This window comes from Trachypithecus francoisi, unplaced genomic scaffold (assembly GCF_009764315.1).
Source record: "Trachypithecus francoisi isolate TF-2019V2 unplaced genomic scaffold, Tfra_2.0 Lachesis_group4, whole genome shotgun sequence".
Classification (NCBI taxonomy): Eukaryota; Metazoa; Chordata; class Mammalia; order Primates; family Cercopithecidae; genus Trachypithecus; species Trachypithecus francoisi.
The window spans coordinates 1,868,980-1,889,362 of NW_022681469.1; the positions used below are offsets into that span (position 1 = coordinate 1,868,980).

At 54.9% G+C, this 20,383-nt stretch overlaps 1 protein-coding gene across 5 annotated transcripts in view; it reads right to left on the bottom strand.

The window, feature by feature from the left end:
- The window catches only part of DNAJB6 (DnaJ heat shock protein family (Hsp40) member B6), an 86,837-nt gene that overhangs the window by 2,584 nt on the left and 63,870 nt on the right, over positions 1-20,383 (bottom strand). For 3 of the 5 annotated variants that reach the window (XM_033193807.1, XM_033193808.1, XM_033193806.1), the window contains exon 9: positions 4,815-5,021. In XM_033193807.1, the coding sequence (XP_033049698.1) occupies positions 4,815-5,021 (207 nt within the window). Of the gene's footprint in view, positions 1-1,705; positions 5,022-20,383 lie in introns of those variants that run through there. The other 2 variants (XM_033193804.1, XM_033193805.1) reach the window with 1 other exon arrangement.

Sequence of the window (20,383 nt, forward strand, 5' to 3'; positions counted from 1 at the left end):
GCCACACACCACGCCCGCCTGTGGCCTGTGCACAGTGGAGGCTGCCACCTTCGCAGCTTTCCACTAGAGCCGAGCGCGTCCTAACCGCCCTACGAGGGAGCAGCACAAGATGTGCATTCTGTGAACCGCCAAGCGTTCCATGCTGCGGTTTTAGGAAATGTGCCTTAAATTACGGAAAGAAAGAAAGAACAGAGGGGCATGTGTGCCGCTGAGGACCTGCTTCCAAAGCGGGTAGGCGGCTCTGCGGAAACACGCAGAGGAGAGGAAAGGAAAGGAAGCCGGAGGAAGCCAGGGGATCCCCGTCCCGAGGAGCACGCGGGGAGCCCCCCTGACTGGCGCGCGGCCTGGGCAGAGCCAGCTCTCGGAGGCTGTGTCCCCCAGAGGATCCTCGTGCCCCAGGACCCAAGGGACCCCGTGGGATGGGGGCGGGGTGGGAGGGTCAGCCCAGCCTGCGGTTCCTCAGCTTCAGGAAAGCAAACTTGACCAAGACCCCAGAACAACGGGAGTAATAGGCGCTCCTTTAAAGTAACTGCTGCCACTGGTCCTTTACGAGTGAGGGACGGAGAGCCTGAGGGGACCACACTGCAGGCGCCCTCACCAGCCCTGGGGCTGCCGGGGATGGGGGGCGGGGGGGGCGGGTCCGCTACAAAGAAACCACTTTCCCGGATTCTTCAAGACTCCAACATTGCTGGGCGTGGTGGCTCACGCCTGTAATCCCAACATTTTGGGAGGCTGAAGCAGGGGGATCACCTGAGGTCAGGAGTTCGAGACCAGCCAGTCCAACATGGAGAAACCACATCTCTACTAAAAATACCAAAATGAGCCAGATGTGGTGGTGGGCGCCTGCAGTCCCAGCCACTTGGGAGGTGAGGCAGGATAATCACTAGAACCCTCGAGGCAGAGGTTACAGTGAGCCGAGATCATGCCACTGCACTCCAGCCTGGGTGACAGAGCGAGACAGTCTCAAAAAAAAAAAAAAAAAAAGGTCCAAAATTGAAATGAGAAAAACAGAGCAGCCCTCCTGTCACCTGAACCTCCTGCGAATCACAGACATGGCCTTGGGCACCGGCTCGTGGGCTCCAGACCTTCGTGGGACCACCAGCCTCGGGCACAGACCACAGAGGCACACTCTCCCATCAGCGACTACTTAAAAATTCGTCCTGATAGAACAGGACTTCTGGAAACTGTTGAAAACCCTTAAGTATAAATACACAAATTAGTTTCATTAAAAAGACAAACTTGGAGCTGTTGAAAGCTGAGGGCAGGGTTAGATTCCAATCTTTAGTTGGAGCTCCGTTCCACAGCACTCCGTTCCACAGCATTCCGGGACAGGCTGCTTTCCTCAGTCAAAAAACTAAAGGACCTGTTTTATTCTTTCTTTCATGTTCGGTCATGTTACTTTTCCTTTTTTTGTTGTTGTTTTTTTTTTTGAGACGGAGTCTCGCTCTGTCGCCCAGGCTGGAGTGCAGTGGCCGGATCTCAGCTCACTGCAAGCTCCACCTCCCGGGTTTACGCCATTCTCCTGCCTCAGCCTCCCAAGTAGCTGGGACTACAGGCGCCCGCCACCTCGCCCGGCTAGTTTTTTGTATTTTTTTAGTAGAGACGGGGTTTCACCGTGTTAGCCAGGATGGTCTCGCTCTCCTGACCTTGTGATCCGCCCGTCTCGGCCTCCCAAAGTGCTGGGATTACAGGCTTGTACTTTTCCTTTTTTAACAGTTACATGTTCTTGATATTCCTACAGTATGTGTGGAATTCATAAACACAAAATCTCACTCGTCCTTTCCAAAGCCTGAGTTAGGATCGGGTGGGTTCCCGGTGGTGCCTCTGTCCTCTGAACTAAGGCAGGGCGAGTGTTGGGGTTAAGGACTCCACACAGCGGCAAATGTCAGCCAGAGAACCCCACACCACGCAGCAGGGACAGGCGCTCCCCGCCGACCCGCCGCTCTGCTGACCGGGATAGGAGCACCCCCAGTACCCTGTACTCCCCAACATTCCTGCTTCCACTGGCTGTACCCCGTTGTCAATCACACCAGACACAAGGAGGGGAAATTCTTGCAGAAGCAGTATGTTCCGTATTTTGAGGGGTGCATCTCAAGTGAGAGCTCATTTCCAGCCTAAAAAAAATCATGCCCTAGAACCGCCCAGGCCTGGGGGCTGCACACCTGGCTGTGACTCCACGAGTGGAAGCTTGCTCACTCCTGGGAGCTCCAATAAGACCTACTCGATTCAGGGACCGTTCAGATGGCTGGAGGCCAAAGCAGGGGCCATCAATACTGCTGGGTGGCCGGTCTCCTCACCGTGTACTCCTTTTTCAGGAACCTTGCCCAGGAATCCCACAAAAAGATGATAGTGGGATCTTCCAGGCACCCAGAGGCCTGGCCGAGAGTCATGGGTTTTCCGTGACAAGGGGCTTCGGGGAAAGAGAGACCTTCAGTGACACAAAAATGCAGCAAACCAGTATCCTGACTCAGGAGCCTGTGTTATCGCTACAAAGTCCACTGGTCAGAACACCCAGCAGGCTGGAGCTGAGGGGTCTGCACCTGTGTGACTTTGTCATGCCCACACTGGCACACGCCCTTGTCTGCAGGCATGTACAGTTGTTCCGATTTGGTGGTGCTGGTGCTCTGATCCCGATACAATGAGTGAGCCTGCAGGGGCAGAGCCTTGCTCAGCCTCTTTCTTGTCACCCACCAGCGCCCTTGTCACCCACCAGTGCCCTGGAGTCGGTGAGTGAGTTGCAAATGGCCTCTGCAGAGACCAAAACCACCCTGCTTTGCAATTCCACTCTAGTGCTGTCTCCAACTCTGCAGCAGCTTCCTGAATCATCCACTGAGTCAGCTCTGTCATCTCTCAATAAGAACTTAAGTAAAAGTCTCTGACATGTGTTCATTATATATTTGTATGAAAATCACATCTTTAAATCTTTGATGGTTACTTTGGTATCTTCAAGATCTCATGAAGCGATTAAAAAAAAGCAAACAAATGAGAGGAAAAGCTCTGGGACGGAAGCTCCACAAAGAGGATCCGGGCAGAAACAAAAGCCATCGCTGGCCTCTCTGCTGTAAGGATTTGTGTTGGGATTCAGCAGTCAGCCAGCTTTCCCCCTCAGAAACGGTGCATGGCAGGGAAGCTGAGGATACACACTGACAAAGCCGTGAGGCGCGGGGAGAAGGGCGCCTGCCCGCCCACATCAGTCCCGCCCACAGCCACAGTCGCTGGGAGGAGGAGACTAGTCCAGTTCTGAAATGCGGGTGTGGCCTCAGGCCTGTGCTGGGTGCTGTTCCAGGGGTCTCACCTCACTTTAAACATGGCTCCTCCAGGCGGCTCGCACCTGTGCACCACATTCTTGGGGCCTGGGAAATCACAAGGCGCCTTGCAGGCCAGGCTTCCGGTGCCCCCTCACCCCAGTGGTTCAGGGACACTACGGCTGTGACCCTGCTCTATCCCACACCTTGCAAAGACCCATCGACAAACAGTGCGCCCTCCCTACCGCCCTCAGACCCTTCAGTACCAGGAGTGCACAGCACATCCTGGGAGCCTCCCGCACGCCCGCTCAGTGCAGGGATCCTGGGGAGCCTCCCGCACGCCCGCTCAGTGCAGGGATCCTGGGGAGCCTTCCCCGCCTTCGCTCAGTGCAGGGATCCTGGGGAGCCTCCTCCACGCCCACTCAGTGCATGGGGAGTTCTTTCTGGGTGCACACAGCCTGCAACTGCCTCTGTTCGTCACTCAGTGACACAGCGCAGACTCGCATGGCAAAGTCAAGCACAGCAGGGTGGGCGGCTGGCCAGCTGGAGGGGCTGCTGGGCCCACCCACAGGCATCGCATCCTGAGGCTCTCATGGCTGGGGGTGCACCTTCCGTCCTCCTCAGAAGCGTAACCGGCAACTGCTTCATCCAAGAAGGACTGGAAGGGGCTAATTTTTCAATAGAAAGTTCCATGAAGGGAAAGGGAGAGACCTCCCCCCTTCTGTTCATGTCATGCTTAGACAGTGCTGTTCGGCCCAAGTCCACAGAAGTAACCTCACGACATCCGCTTAGGTCCCCCAAACCCAGAGATCAGCCATCCCTATCTTCCTGCACGACAGGAGCGGCTGGGGTCCCCTCACTGCGTGCAGTGGTAAGAACCAGAAGGGGCACAAATACTTCCAACCGATGCACGATTCACACGAAACAGACCCTGGGCTTTAGGACGCAGTCAGGGCCAACTCTACACGCACAGCACGTCCTCAGGGTGACCCAGAACTTCTCCGGGGCACTCACTTCAGAGACTCTGCGGCTCCCTAAGAGGTGGGGGGAGGGCAGGGCGGCCAAGAACCCCACAGCGGGTGGGCGGGCAGACTACGCTTCACAAGCAGGTCTGACTTGAGGGGCTCTTTTGTTCTGCACCCAGCGCAGAAGAAGGCACGAGAAGGTGAAGCTGACGGAGGGGCAGGAGCAGATGCAGAGCCCCCCAGCACAAGACCACCTGGCCTAAGCCACAGGCCTCAAGCTCTACGCTGAAAGCTACGGAAAGGCACGTCTACGGTAAAAGCAGCACCTCGCACTGCCATGGCAGCTCTGTCATCCTTTGCAGAGCAACACACTGTGTAAAGGACACGGGGACCCCGTTTGAACGGTGGGGGGCCCGGAGCCACCGTGGCGTGGGGGCTGCGGGCGGGAGGGGAACAGAGCGAAGCCACCTCCTCCCGCCCCGCCCGCCCCCGCCCGCTCAGGTCAGAACACAGCAGCACAGGCGCGGTTTGTGTCCTCGCTGTCCTCTGGCACCCAGGGCAGTCTCACTCTGCGCCTGCTCCTTGGCTGCCTCCCTTTGCACACCTGCTGCGGACGCGAGGGGGTCCCAGGGCCCGGGTGCCCGAGGTCGGTCCTGCTCGCCCTCCTCCTCACAGAGACCGTGAGGCCCATGTCTGAGCAGCGAGGCAGGCCGGGGCGGCTTCGGCGGGCGGAGGCTGGCAGGCTGGGCTGGCAGGGCGCTCTGGCCTCTCCGCACGCGTTCCTCAGCGAGGGCGTCCTCGTCGGCCACACCTGCAAGCACAGCGGGAGAGAGACAGCCGTGAGCAAGCGGCAGCCGGCCCCTCCAGAGCCAGCGATCTCCCTGACAGACGTGTCATCCCTGGGGAGGAGAAAGAGGTTATCATCTTTCTTCAGTGGCACCACTGGGGCCAGAACTTAATGCTCCAAGAGTGGGAAGAGTCATCTGAAAATCACCCCTCTCTCTCTCCTGGAAGAAGCGGCTCCCCGCCCCACCAGCTTTGGCACCATCAACACGCCCCTTCCAAGAGCGAGTGGCGCAGGCCATGCAGGAGAGGGACGGCCCGGACCCTGATCGCATAAGGCTGCTCCTGAGCAAGGCTCAGAGCCCTCTGGATGTTGGCAAGGCCACTTCCAAGGCCTATGCAGCAGGTGGTGCTGATGGGCTCTTCTGTATCGCTGGAATAATCTGTGCTATTTTGCTTTGCATTCAGTTGATCATATATATGCAGACAACTATTGGAGGGGATTCACGGTGAGGTCTGGGGAGTGTTACTCATTCGGTATTAGTACTGCCCACCCCCACTCCAGATCCTGGAAAACGAGGCAATTCCCATGAGCTGGAAAGATAGAAGAGAAATCTCACCACATTACCCTCGGAAAATTTGGCCCTGGGCCTGTCCCTTCAATATGGGTTAATGGCCAGTGGGGATATGTGATGGGAACACGTAAGAGAAAGGGAAATATGGTATCCCCCTAAAGGCAGAAATTATATGCACAATTTGTCATGGTAAAGTTCCCATCTTATTTCATATTCAGGGGATTGTATATATATATAGTGAAAGAATGGTGTAAATAAATAAAAGGTTAATTCCATGAAAAGATTTGAGTTTGTGGAATACAAAAAGAAGACAAGGATGTTAAACTTGGTGCCCTAAACAAAAGAAAGGAAAATGTTGTACATAGTTATACAATCAATGTTAAAATATGACTTTGTACTCTATACACTTTAAGAAACTGCTGCGTCAGTTCAAAGCTTATAAACAATTGTGCTGCTGTAATTGTCCCTGCAACCTTTTCCTCAAAGCACACAGGTTTACTTCAATAGTCCTGTTTAGCACCTGTAACCGCAAGAGCCACCAAGTCTGAAATAAGACTTTGTTATGTTAACCATTAAGGCTTGCTTATCTAGTTTCATAAAAGAAGATCAAAATTCCCCAAAAAAGGTAACCAAGGAAAGAAGAACAAACTGACCATCCATGAAGAGAACTGTTCTTGATGAACTTCTGAAAATATCCTGATAATCTATATATAATTATGTAATCACCTGATGCTCTGCTGATTGACAATTGTTCTATATATAATTATGTAATCACCTGATGCTCTACTGATTGACAATTGTTCTATAAAATACTATCTAAGCCTATAGTAAAAATCATTCGGGGCTGTCAGCCCTTTGCTGGGCTGCAGTCTTGTCTGTGTCCTCTTATATGTTGTGTCTGGTGTCTTTATTGTCTCTCGCCACCTTGCCTCTCCCCTTTGGGTACCTTGGCCACGCTAGGGCTGGACCCCGGCAAGCGAGAGTGCCCCACTGAAATCACAGCCCAGGGTGACAAGTTCACTGTCAGAATCAGCCAGCTGGGGAAGAAAGGCTCTAGGTCCAGCTGGCGATTTCATCCTCAGAGTCCATACACAGAAGACACCCCCTCTCCGCCTCGTGCTGGAACACATCTGTGGCAGCAGCAGCGGTGCCCACGGGAGCCTCAGCTCCGCCCAAGGCAGGGCCACTCCAGTGCAGCTCCAGCTCTGGCCCCGCACAACACACACACACCCCCAAGACAGGCCAGCTCCTCAATGCTCTGAAAAGTTGTGCTTTTATTAATCTTTTGAAATACAGAAAAAGTCATTGGAAGGCCGTGCATTAAAAAAAAAAGAAATATAGGCCAGGCGCAGTGGCTCACGCCTGTAATCCCAGCACTTTGGGAGGCCGAGACGGGCAGATCACGAGGCCAGCAGGACCATCCTGGCTAACACGGTGAAACCCCGTCTCTACTAAAAATACAAAACCTTAGCCGGGTGAGGTGGCGACGCCTGTAGTCCCAGCTACTCGGGAGGCTGAGGCAGGAGAATGGCGAGAACCTGGGAGGCAGAGCTTGCAGTGAGCCGAGATCCAGCCACTGCACTCCAGCCTGGGGGACAGAGCGAGACTCCGTCTCAAAAAAAAAAAAAAAGAAATACAGAAAAAATGTTTTGAACACTGATGGATATGAGGAATAAAAATAAGATAACAATATTCACAGAATGATCTCCACTGTATTTCTCTGAAGGTGTGAGTGACAGTCACTGTGTGGATGTGAGGGAGGCAGCGGCAGCTCCAGGAGCAAAGCGGGTGAGGCCATAGCTGGTGGGATTCCTCGTCCCTCTGCAAACTCTAAAATGTGTCTAAAACGTGTTGCACCCAGCACTTCGGGCCCCGAGCCCTGCGCAGATGTAAAGCAAGGCAGACCCCTCCCGTGGCACAGCATGGAGTTTATGCCAGAGGCGGTCTCATCCTCCTCACTTCCCCACAAGCACTAAGGAGCACTCAGCCATTGAAATGCGCCTGAAACGCAATGGACTGAGAGATCGACGGACATTCAGGAGCTTCTCCAATTAAACACGCCACTTCCAGTGCTGAGTGCCAGGCCCAGGGCCCGCCCCAGGAGCTCAAATGTGACTCACCCACAACGGAGAGAACTGGCTCTGAGGTCAGGAAGGAACCTGCTCTCAGGCTGTCCCCTCAGGCCAGGCTCTGGTCCTTGGAGACCACGATGGTGATGCTCGCCTAAGGAAGACCCTCACACGAGTGCAGAATTCATCTCCAAGGAATACCAAGACCTGGGCAACTCGCAACCTGGGGCCTGTGTGTCCCCAGAGGGGAGGGCAGGCCTCACAAAATCCTAAAGCTGCAGCACGGCGCCCACAGGGCTCAGTCGTTTCTGGAACTCAACAAACCCAAGAGGAGGCGCAGGCCTCAGATCTCAGATGTCACCTTCTATCCCCATCCTATGTCCCCACACTTTGAACACAGAAACGTGATTTTTGGGACCATTAACCATGCACCATAAATGAGGCTGTGAGGTTTCACCTATGACACCCATTGTCAACACAGGCCCGCACGTCCTGCCAGGGGACCCAGGGTCCCTGCTGAGATGGCTGCACCAGGAGAACACACACGTCTCAGCATCACACCGAACTGCTGAGCTGAGAGGGGTCACCTAGCCCGGGGCCAGTTCTCCCCTTGGGAACTCCGTGTGCTCATGGGCAGAACAAACAGGTGGCAGGGCTGCTGTCTGCGATTCTATGACATGAGTGAAGGAAAACAGCACCCAGCACACAGGCCGTGCCCGCGGGCGTCATGCACACACAGCACTTCCTGAGTGTGCCCGCGGCAGGAGGAAACATGCCAGGGTCCCCTGACCAGGCCCCAGTTGCAGGCTGGGAGTGAGGAGGGCTCTGGGACAGGGACACCCAGGATGCAGCTTCTGGTTTTCTGTTTTCCCAGCTGCCTGGACCCTGGCAGGAGAGCGGGACACATGGAAACAGTGCTGCGAACTTGCTGTTGTATAGCAACATGGCTTCCAGATCTGACACTGAAACTCAAACGGGCCACATCGCCGAGAAGCATCAGCAGGCTGCCCCGGTGACACCTGTGGACCCTGGGCCGTCCCAGCCCCTTGGACACCAAGGAGAGACTCAGCACAGGTGCTCCCAGGGTACCACGTCCCACCTTGGAGGGAGAGAGGAGAGACGAGGGGACCCACACACACAGCAGCAAAGGGCCAACCGGAAGCTGCCGGTGCCAAGCCCGTTCCTGTCTCCAGGAGGATTACACCCAATACTCCGCCATGACTTTGAAGATTATACTTTGCCAACTAATGTAGAACATTTGAGAAAAAAATTTAAAGTTTCTGGTGTGTGACACACTGAACTGGACCCTAAATATCCATAGCTGTGAAGTCTTCCCCAGGCAGTGATGCAGCATGAGTTCTCTGACTGCCACCAGAAGAGCCACACACTGCCTGGCCCAGCCACACACCCCAATGCCCGGGAGCTTCAGAGCCAAGCGTGAGCTGCTCACCCGCCCCACTCCATGGGGAGGGACAATGGGGGCAGGGTAACCCCACACATCCTGGCTCATCCTGGCTCTGGGAAGCCCAGTCTCGCTGCCACTTGAAATTACGCACTTCCAGCTCAGTTGCAGTTGGGAACCCCCGCCTCCCAGCTGTCCCCCGCACCCCTGGTCCGCAGGTGAAAACACACCCTGGGTGGGTGTCCAAGGACCCGTTTTCAGAGCGCTGTGGGTCACCTGGGGCTGCCATCGCATTGCCTGGGGGCCAGGCTTCGGGGCCAGCCTCAGCCAGGGCTTCCCGCCCTCAAGGTCTGGCCTCCTCCTTCGGAGCTGCTCTGGGAGAGGTTCTGCTTTTACCGTCTGTTTAGAAAAAGGCCCCACTGAGACTTAAGACTGATAGTTTGAAAATGAGTATTGAAGACACCTGCAGCATCCAAAGCTCCCTGCATCATCTCCTCAGAGGCTGAGGCCACTGGGAAGGCATGGATGCTGCACTCCTAACCCCGTGCTGCTGAGCTGGCCAGCTGCGGGCTCTGAGCAGCCCTGGAGTGACTGGGGGAGAAAGGTGCAGGCTCCACAGCCACAGCCACAGGGCAGCCTGGCTCCTGCGGATACGCCTGCATCCCTATCCTCTCCTGCACAGCTCAGCCGCTCCGCCCCCTGCCAGGTCCCGGCAACACCCAGAAGCCTCCCTCCCCGGACTCACTTTGGAGGAGGGCTGGGGTTGGCACACGTGGCAGGTAGACAGCAGCTGCTCAGGTCTGGTCTCTCGGTAAACCCTTCTGGCCCCAGCGGTCGGACACAGTTCTGTGTCTCCAGGCCAATCACACAAGGGACTCCCCAAGGGTCTGTGTCCCCAGGCCAAGCACACAAAGGACTCCCCAAGGTTCCCATGAAACCTCATGGCTAGTGAGGTGCCAGGAAAAGTGACTTGAGGAAAGAAGACGAAGGTGGAGATGAGGATCTCCTTATCACCTGGGGAGTCACACAGCGCGCTGCTGCTCCAAACCCCCACCCTGAGCCTCCCGTGGGCACGGTGCACTGCTGGCAGGGACAGGGAGCGGCCGCCTCCCGGCTGGGACGCAGATGTGCCAGCAGGGGTCATCAGCTCTCTGACAAAAGGGACACACAGTTGGTCTGAATAGGACTACCCAACTCGGCCTCGATGGTTCTATCTGTTCAGAGCCAAGGCTCTGGGCGTCCTCCTGCTGCAGCCGCCCCAGCTACATGCTGGCACTGCTGGAGACTCTGTTCCCCACCTCACTGGCAGGTGAAGCCACTGCTTCCAAGGTTCTAACCTACACTGTGGATGGAGCTTTCCCACCCCACGGCCTCCTACAGCTTTCCAGCAAGAAAAAATAAAAAAGAGAAAGTGGCTGGAGGGCAGTCACGGCAGGCAGGACGGACAGACCGGCTGCAGGAGAACCGGAACAAGCACCGCCCCACGGCCCTTGCCTTGGACTCGGCCTCCCAGTCCCTCCCAGGCCCAGCATTTTCCGATCTCCCTCCTGGCCACAATGGGATCAGCCCTGAGGTTCGGGTTTAATTGGCGCAGGATGCAGCCTGGTGCAGTCTGTCAAGGTCCCAGGAGACTGCATGGTGAGCTCCATGCCATGACAGGCTCTCCAGAAATGCCCCCAGGGCCTCACAGGCAGTGGCTCTCCGTGTTCAGGGCTGACAGGGCCGCCGCGTGAACCCTGGGACCCCTACAGAGAGTAAGGCAGGTGTTCTTAGAAACCCTGCACCCCGGCCCATCCGCCTCCCACTCACAACGAGGAAGGACCACGAGGAGGAAGGAGCTGGGGCTGCTGATGCTGAAAAATGTGCCTCACAAGATGTGGGAATGCACAGACCCGCACTCCTGCCAGCATCCCAGGATGGGACAAGCCAGCCTCATGCACAGCCTGGAAGCAGGTGCCACGCGGAGGGCCGAGGAACACACAACTCAGCACACTTCCCACAGCAACACCCTCTCCCACGGCAAAGAGCCCCCAGGACATTCTCTCGAACATCCTGCTAGAGCTCACGCAGCTATCGCACAACACGTCCTTGTGGGATTCAGGATGTCCCCGCCACACCACCCTCTTATCTCTCCCATCGCCGCGTCCCACGTGCAGGAGGACCTGGAAGCCTGGCCTGTCGGTGACCCAAAGACCCTGCTTCCGGCACTCGACATGCCTGCAGTTCTGAGGATTCCACCAGTCCTCTCGTGCGGGGAAGGGCCCAGACCACATCAATGTGTTCACACAAGTATCTGTTACACCAATCCTTTTAAAAACACTGCACAGGCTGGCGCAGTGGCTCACGCCTGTCATCCCAGCACTTTGAGAGGCCGAGGCGGGCGGATCACTTGAGGTCAGAAGTTTGAGACCAGTCTGGGCAACATGACCCTGTCTCTACTAAAAATGTAAAAATTAGCCGGGTGTGGTGGCATGTGCCTGTAGTCCCAGGTACTCAGGAGGCTGAGGCATGAGAATCATTTGAGCCTGAGAGGCAGAGGTTGCAGTGAGCCGAGATTGCACCACTGCACTCCAGGCTGGGCAACAGAGCGAGACTCCTTATCAAAAAAAGACAGACCCCATCTCTATCAAAAAAAACAAAAAATACAAAAATTAGCCCAGTGTGCTGTTGCAGGCCTACAGTCCCAGCCACTCTGGAGGCTGAGGTGGGAGAATTACTTGAGTCCAGGGGATTCAAGGCTGCAGTGAGCTGTGATTGCACCACTGCACTCCAGCCTAAGTGACAGATTAAGACTTTGTCTCAAAAAAGAAAACGAAAAAACAAAACTGCACAGTAGGGCTGGAAGTGTCAGCTCACACCTGTCGTCCCAGCACTTTGGGAGGCTAAAGTGGAGGCTAAAGATCACTCGGGCCCAAGAGTTTGAGACCAGCCTGGGCAACATAGTGCGACCCCATCTCTACAAAAAAGAGAAAAAATTAGCCAGGTGTAGTGGTGTACGCCTGTAGACTCAGCTACTCGGGGGGCTGAGCTGCGAGGCTTGCTTGAGCCTAGGAGTTCGAGGCTGCAGTGAGCTGTGATCGCACCACTGCACTCCTGCCTGGGTAACAGAAATCCTGCCTTAAAAAAAAACCCTGCACAGTAGGCTGAAAGGTGTTCCTTCCCACCCTCAAGAAACAGCCAGTGCCCCTCGCTCGACACTGAGGCTCCTGGGTCAGGGTGGACAGGAAGGCACTGCCGTCTCTGGAGCAGCCTCTGGTTCTGCTGGGAGTCCACACAGGGTGGCCCGCACTTCCCCCTAAAGCCCCGGGGCAAATATAACCACTCTCCTTGGTTGCTAATTTGGGAAACAAGGTATTGTGAAAGGACTATGAGTCTCGGGACCCCAAAATCACTCGGCTAAAGGGAGAAAGCAAGCTGCGAACTGTGTCGGACACACCTGCCTCCCATTTCATTCCTAAAGAAGGTGGCTACAGCTGGGCCCAGGGGTGGACGCCTGCAGTCCCAGCTACTCAGGAGGCTGAGCTGGGAGGATCCCTTGACGTGAGCTCAGGAGGCGGAGGCTGCTGCGAGCTGAGACTGCACCACTGGACTCCAGCCTGGGCAACAGGAGTGAGACAATGTCTCAAAAAAAAAAAAAAAAAAAAAAAAAAACCCACACATCTCCCTCACAATTTGTGCACAAGGAAATTCCCTGTGGGGCTCAAGATCTTTACCCTAGAGCAGTTGTGTGGGATTTCACCCTGGCAATGTGAGTGGACAGCTTACCTTCACAGATGCAGACAAAGGACAGATCTCAGTCATCCCTCTGCTCCCGAGACAAACGCGTATCTGCTGCCTCTGTCCTGCTGCTTCAAGGAGCCAGACTAAGGCACACGTGGCCCTTCCCCCACCCCCTCACACACGTGGATTATGTATCCAGTGAAAGGCTGATCAGAGACTCAACAGAAAGCAACGATTTGTCTTATCCACCTATGACCCGGAAGCCCCCAACCCCACTTCCAGCTGCCCCACCTTTCCGGAACGTACATCTTGTGTGTAGGGACGCCTCATGTCTCCCCCTGAGGTGCATAAAACCAAGCTGTGCCCCGACCACCTCGGGCACCTGTCGTCAGGGCCTCCTGAGGCTGTATCACGGGCACGTCCTCAATCTCGGCAAAATAAACTTCCTGCGCTGACTGAGACTCAGATACTCCTGGTTCACAGTACGAAGGCAGACCAGAAGGCGGATGGAGAAAGTGGGGGTCCGTGGAGTTGCTCCGTGACCCAAGGTGATGACTGCTCCCGATTCTAACCTGGAAAAGTGCAGGTGCCAAACAGTGGCTTCCTTTAAATAAGAAATCACAGGCTCCATATTCCTTGTTTTAAAGTGGGGCCACCCATGCACCACAGGCCCCTGGGATGGAAGAAACAGTGACCCCCCCACCAAGACACACTGCCACTTCTCCTGCCACTCCCACAACCCTCCCCTGGGACCCAGCTCCCTCAGCCTACGGAGGTGGAGGCGGTGTGAGCAGTCTGGCCAGCCCGGGAGATGCCTGTCTCTGAATAGAGATGGATGCTCTGAGTAGCATGACAGTGCCAAGCTCAAAGCACACATGGCCCTGCGGCAACCACAGGTCGCCCCTTCACCCCACGCCTGCCCCGTGCTGTGGCCGGCATGCCTCCTAACTCAAAGCACACATGGCCCCGTGGCCACCACAGGCAACCCCTTCACCCCATGCCCGCCCCATGGCCAGCAGGAGAGCATGGCAGGTGGCGGGGGACTCGCTGCAGCCAAGCCACTCAGCAGTGGGACTGTGCTGCACCCGCCACTGCATGGGCAGTGTGTGTCCCTTGGAAGCACGGGTGCCCGTAGAAGCATGGGTGCCTGTGGAAGGGGTACAGCTCAGAGAAGAAGAGGTGCATTCCCTGTGCTTCCACTGTCCCCTCATCTTTAAAATGAGGACAAGGCCAGAGTGGACCCCACCTGGGATCCCTGCACTCTGGGAGGCCAAGCAGGGAGGATCACGTGGGCCCAGGAGTTCGAGACCAGCCTGGGCAACATGGGGAGACCCCATCTCTATGAAAAATCAGAAAATACAATGAGGATGAAACCCAGTTACCAAGTACAGCAGAGCCACTCTCAACACAACAGCAGCCTGAAGAACCGAAGCTCAAGGCTGAGCACGGCAGAGCCACTCTCTACACAACAGCAGCCTGAAGAACCGAAGCCACACAGTGGACAGGCTCCCTCCGTCACAGCGACCGAGGGTAAAGGAGCCCTCAAGGCTTCTGCTAAGATAAGCAGGCTGTGGGTTCCGGGCTTCCAACCATTCTGAGAGGGTCCACATCCAGGAAGAGCCCGCCTCTGGAACAGAGAGAAGGCAGGTGGGGCGCCGGCCCGCTGCTGGGGAACTGAAAAGGTCTGGGAAGGGCGCGTGGAGACGGCGGCAGGAGGGCCACTGCTGCAGAGGTCAGGGCATACTCACACCGCCTCGGTCCCGTTCCCACCTCTGTTTCTGATAGGCAGGAATTTCTTTATTGCGTGATGCTTCACGTCACAGCTCTCTCCCCTTAGTTCCACTCACCTTGACACATTTTTATATCTGATTTACTTCCCCTGTTATAGGCTGAACCGTGTCCCCAAAAACTCACACACAGACCTCGTGACCTCAAATCTACATTCGCTTTTAAAAACTGCTACATCCACCCTATGAACAGGTCTCTGTGTTCTTTCCATTCCTTAAGAAATATAAATTAGGTTGGTTGAGCGTGGTGGCTCACATCTGTAATCCCAGCACTTTGGGAGGCCGAGGCGGGCAGATCACCGGAGGTCAGGAGTTCAAGACCAGTCTGACTAACATGGAGAAACCCCGTCTCTACTAAAAATACAAAATTAGCCGGGCATGGTGGCGCATGCCTGTAATCCCAGCTACTCGGGAGGTTGAGGCAGGAGAATCGCTTGAACCCAGGAGGCAGAGGTAGCGGTGAGCCAAGATGGCACCGTTGCACTCCAGGCTGGGCAACGGAATGAAACTCCTTCTCAAAAAAAGAAAGAAATATAAGTTATATAAATCATGTACGCGACTGAAGAGCTCTGCCTGCCAGCAATACTTTGATACAGGAGGAGCCGCCCAGGTCACAGTAAGCCCTGCAGGAGGTGAGGGGCTTGGGGTGGGCCAGAGCAATCACAGGCGAGGAGGCCCGTGGCTGCCGGCACCATCAAAACCTAGGGCTTCTGCACAGGGCGGGGCCACAGCGGGTAAGTCCCTCTCAGGAGTGGTTTTACCTCACCTCCCCCTTTAAGACAGAAAGAGGTCATCAAACCTTTTCGGCTTCCTAGAAATCCAGAGTCGAGGGTCACAGCCACACACAGAAACAAGCCAACGGCTGGCCAGGGTCGGGACTCCAGCACCACCTGCCTTCCACACCTTTGTGACCTAAAGTTGGTGCCTAGGCCCCTCTGCAGGGTTCACAGTGACTCACTCACTTCCAGAAAGATCCTTCCATGACCCACTCATGTCTCGCCCACCCCCAGTTCCCGCCCTGCCTCAGGACCTGTGTGCCTCATCCACACCCTCGACTTCCACTCAGGCTTCATCCCAGACGCACAGCTGACACGCGCCAGGCTGACGCAGGAGCCCCGGCGGTGAGCCTGCTGAGGAGACACAGACCACCAGCGACAGAGGCCGCAAGACAAAGGTAATTCCAGCGCCAAGAACTTAAACACAGCCCACCCGAGGCTCAAGGGCCCCTTCTCAGTAGAAGCTCCTGCCAAGTTTAGGATCCGCCTTTCGAATGACACCTAACGGAGGGATAACCAGGATGGAGCCAATGGTCACACCGAGGAGAAGAGCTCGGTGCCAGCAAAAGCTCTCCACCAGCAGGCCCGCTGCAGAGCATGCATCATGGCGCACTACCCATGAGCGTGTCCACAAAGGTGCGGGGACCCAGGCATCCCCGTGCTCAGACTTCCCTACACACGAGTGTGTCCACAAAGGTGCGGGGACCCAGGCATCCCCGTGCTCAGACTTCCCTACACACGAGCAGGTCTACAAAGGCGCGGGGACATGGGCATCCCAGCACCTCATGCTCCGACTTCCCTAGAACTCGCCTTCCCGTTACTGCAGCTCACAAAGAAACCGAAAAAAGGCAAAACCAACTGTATTACGCCTTATTAGTGATCAATATCTACTTCATGTTTTGGCTTTACAAAGGCTTTACTGGGTGATACAAAACACTGTATTTTCCCCTACTAAACAAAAACTTTGAACACCTGCATCCTAAGCTTAACTCGTGCTGATGTTCTCCTGACAAAATACAGGCCGGGCGTGGTGGCTCACGTCTGTCATCTCACCGCTTCGGGAGGCGGAGGCGGGTGGATCACCTGAGGTCAGGAGTTCGAGACCGGCCAACATGGTGAAACCCCATCTCTACTAAAAATACAAAAATTAGCCGGGCGTGGTGGCGCACACCTGTAATCCCAGCTACTCCAGAGGCTAAGGCAGGAGAATTGCTTGAACCCAGGAGGTGGAGGTTGCAGTGAGCCACAAATGTGCCACTGCACTCCAGCCTGGGCAACAGAGCGAGACTCCATCTCCAAAAAATATAGATAGATAGATAGAGATATAGATACATAGTCACACACAGCTTAGCAAGAGGGGTATGTTACATGATGTCACCGCACTCAGGCCTAGAAGGCACGGCCCACTCCACACCCAGGCTGCAGGCCTGGCCGACTGCTGCTAGGCCGCAAACCTGTGCCGCCATCCCAGCACTGAGCGCTGCAGGCGGCTGTAGCTCAATGGCAAGGTTGCAAACCTGGATCACACGCAGTGAAAATGCCGTCCTAACCTTACACAACCCCCGCAGTCTACGTGGACCACCACTGGCCAAAATGTCCTCACGCGCTCAGGGCTGTTCTTTAGCACCAAGCAGGGGCAGGGTCACTTTCCTGGCACCTACTCATCAGGCGGGGAAAGGCCTCCCTTCCAGGCATAAGCGTCACCAGACAGGGCAGGGGACAGTGGGGGCCACATGGACCTGTCCTGCAAAAGCTGCTCAGAACCTTCCAGTCGAGCAACCTGACTTGTGCAAGATCTCACACGAAGAACCCTCAACAACTTGTCAGCGGAACTTCTACAAACATCCTTCAGAAAACTCAACTTTCTCACAAATTAACCTAAAATTCCCCAAATTAAAACCAAAAAGGGCATTCACTGCCATTCAGTCTCACCCTCCTAGAGTCAATACCACTTTCTGAAAGCCATTTTCTAAAATCTCTATATAGCCTTTTAAAACTTTCCATGTAATACCATTAATTACTCTTCTTTGGAAATTTACCACTAATTGTTTAAACAATTTTAGTTTAGCAATTTGTCCTGAAAAGGCAATACGCATCAGTTGTAGAAAAAACAAGTCACTTCTAATTCTACAGCCCATAGATAATTTACTGTTTGGGTATAATTTCTGCTTCTTCCTGTGCGTGAATTAAATATTAAACCTTATAAATTACTAAAATATAGGCTGGTTACAACGGTTCCAGTTTCTTTTTATTGGGGGAACTAAATATACCGGAAAACATCCTGTTTTGTAACCACAGTTAAATAAAATTTAAAAACAGAAACAAGATCTGCCAGCATCCCCCCGAGCCAAAAACACACTGAAATCATTGAGAAGCTATTAGAGGAATGTGCCGCAGCTGCCGCGGGCATGGCCATCTTATCGGAGGCTCCAGTTTCTTCCCCAAATGGAGTCTGAATGGAGTACAGGAGCCTGGCTGATAACACGGCAGATGAAAAGAAACTCCTGCAGATAAAAACACACTTTTCCCAAATACGCACAATCCACGAGCCTCTGGGGAGACTGCTCCTTTCTCTGACTTTTTTGAGAGACTGGGGGGTTAGTCCCTACTTACACAAATTAGGACTACCACTTACACACTGCAGATTATTCAAACAACCAAAAACACATGCCGGGCCCATGAGAAGATCGGCTCACTCAAACATGTAATGTGTGCCGGGCACTGGGGACACCCAGCAAGACCCTGCTCTCACTCCTCGGGAGCTCAGTGGTGGACAGACTTCAAACAACGCAGCAAGGCGGTGCTGTCTGCGCTCCGCAGATACAACGGCACATGGAACAGCCCTGGAACGTCAGACCCCGTCTGCTGGGGTAACACTAGGAACCTGGCTTCAACACAGGACAGAGCAGCTACGAAGGCTGAACAGGTTTTTGTTTGTTTTATTTTGAGATAGACTCTTGCTCTGCTGCCCAGACTGGAGTGCAGTGGCGTGATCTCAGCTCACTGCAAACTCCGCCTCCCAGTTCAAGTAATTCTGCCTCAGCCTTCCGAGTAGCTGGGATTACAGGCGTGGGCCACCACGCCCAGGCTCCTGAACAGTTTTAAACAGGAGAGTGACTCGCTTTTGCCAGCCACGTGATGGGCTTGTGACATGGAAGCTGAATTGAGAAGGAGGAAGGAAGGGCAGAGGCTGGGAGGAAGAACAGGTGCCACAGTTAACCCTTCATGGCTACTTATGAAGAGGTGGCTCCAGGGAATGAAGACATGAAGGTTGGTTTGGAAGTAACTACTGCAAGAGCGCACTGGCTGATGGCACGGGGACGTGCCCAGGGTCCAGCTGGGAGAGGGATGGTGGCACGGGAGCACACAGGGGGACACAGGAGGAAATCAGAGCACGGGCGAAGGCTGAGGATAATGAGGCGGAAAGTCTCCTGTTGGATTCCCTCCAGCATAAGAGGCTCACGAAGCACGGCCAACAAAAGGCCAAAAGATTCCAGCAGCCCTGCTGGGGTCGGCGTTCCCACTAGTGTCAGAGCTTCAACCACCACCGCAGCGATACAGAGGTTCTGGCCCAGCACCTGCAGGACGCCGTTCACCCACACCACCCCCTCCTTGGCTGGACGGCCTTGACTGGGTCTGACTCTTTAGTGGCTCCTAGGGGCTGGTGCACAACACAGGCTCAAGGAGAAGCCAGATGCTCATGTGAAGTGGAGGCCACGTGCTGAGTTACCACCTCAGTGCAGCTTCTCAGCTTCCCAGGAGGCACGCAGTGCGGGTTACTTCTCAAGGGGTAGCTACAGACGCACGTCCACGCCGCGTGCACACGTCCACATCGGTGAGAGCGGTGTGGACAGCATCCCTCGGCTGAGTGTGAGGATCATTCCAGGAGGACCTGGAGTGAGGCACATTCAGCTACCACTGGCATCATGCCCCGTGGCAGGTTCGGGACCCTTTTCAGATGGAAACCAACGAACGCACACTGTGGCGTCAGCCTTCCCATGTGGAGAAGGAGGCGGGCAGGGGGTGTTTATGCCTGAAAAACCCCTTAGACTTGAACTGTGTGAAGTTCCTCAGTCTCGGGGCATACGCTGTGGCCTCCCTTCCCAGAGCTGGGTCCCTTTGATTTGCGCCCATTTCCCAGGAACTCACAATAGACAACACCCTGACAAAGAGTTTCCAGGGCTGTGAGAGCTGGAAATGACAGCCTTTGGTCATGTTTTAGGATGGACACAGCTGCGGTCCACGGAGCACCCCAGAGGGCAGCAGAGAGAGCGGACTCACACACTGAGAGCAGAGGAGGGGCCCAGGGTGCACCGCAGCCTCACCCCACAGGGCCAGGCCTCCTGGGGCCCCTTTCCCTGCGACCTTGGGCTGCCTGTCCCCACACTGACAGCATGGTGCTGGGTGGGGTGCCTGGGCCTTGTTGGAGGCAGAGAGAGGAAGTCTTTAGTTCCCTGTTTCTAGCTGCCCACTACATCAAGTCTAAGTGTGGTTTTTATTCAAGGAACTCATTATAAATGGCACCCTAGGCATCTAAGCAGCCTCAAGAAACACGTCACCCTGAGACTGCCCCACTCCCTGGTTAGGCTGTGGCGCTGGAGGGATTTAACTGTTGCCCATTTTTATCAAGATGGACAAAGGGCACCATAATTAATCACTAAAATAAATCTTGAAAAGGAACATGGGGCCAGGCACAGTGGCTCACGCATGTAATCCCAGCACTTTGGGAGGCTGAAGCGGGCGGACTGCCTGAGGTCAGGATTTTGAGACCAGCCCGGGCAACATGGTGAAACTCCATCTCTACTAAAAATGCAAAATATTAGCCGGGCGTGGTGGTACACACCGGTAGTCCCAGCTATTCAGGAGGCTGAGGCATGAGAATCGCTTGAACCCGGGAGACAGAGGTCGCAGTGATCAGAGTTCACTTAACTGCACTCCAGCCTGGGTGACAGAGTAAGACTACGTCTCAAAAAAAAAAAAAAAAAAAAAAAAAGTAGGCCGGGCACAGTGGCTCAAGCCTGTAATCCCAGCACTTTGGGAGGCCAAGGAAGGTGGATCACT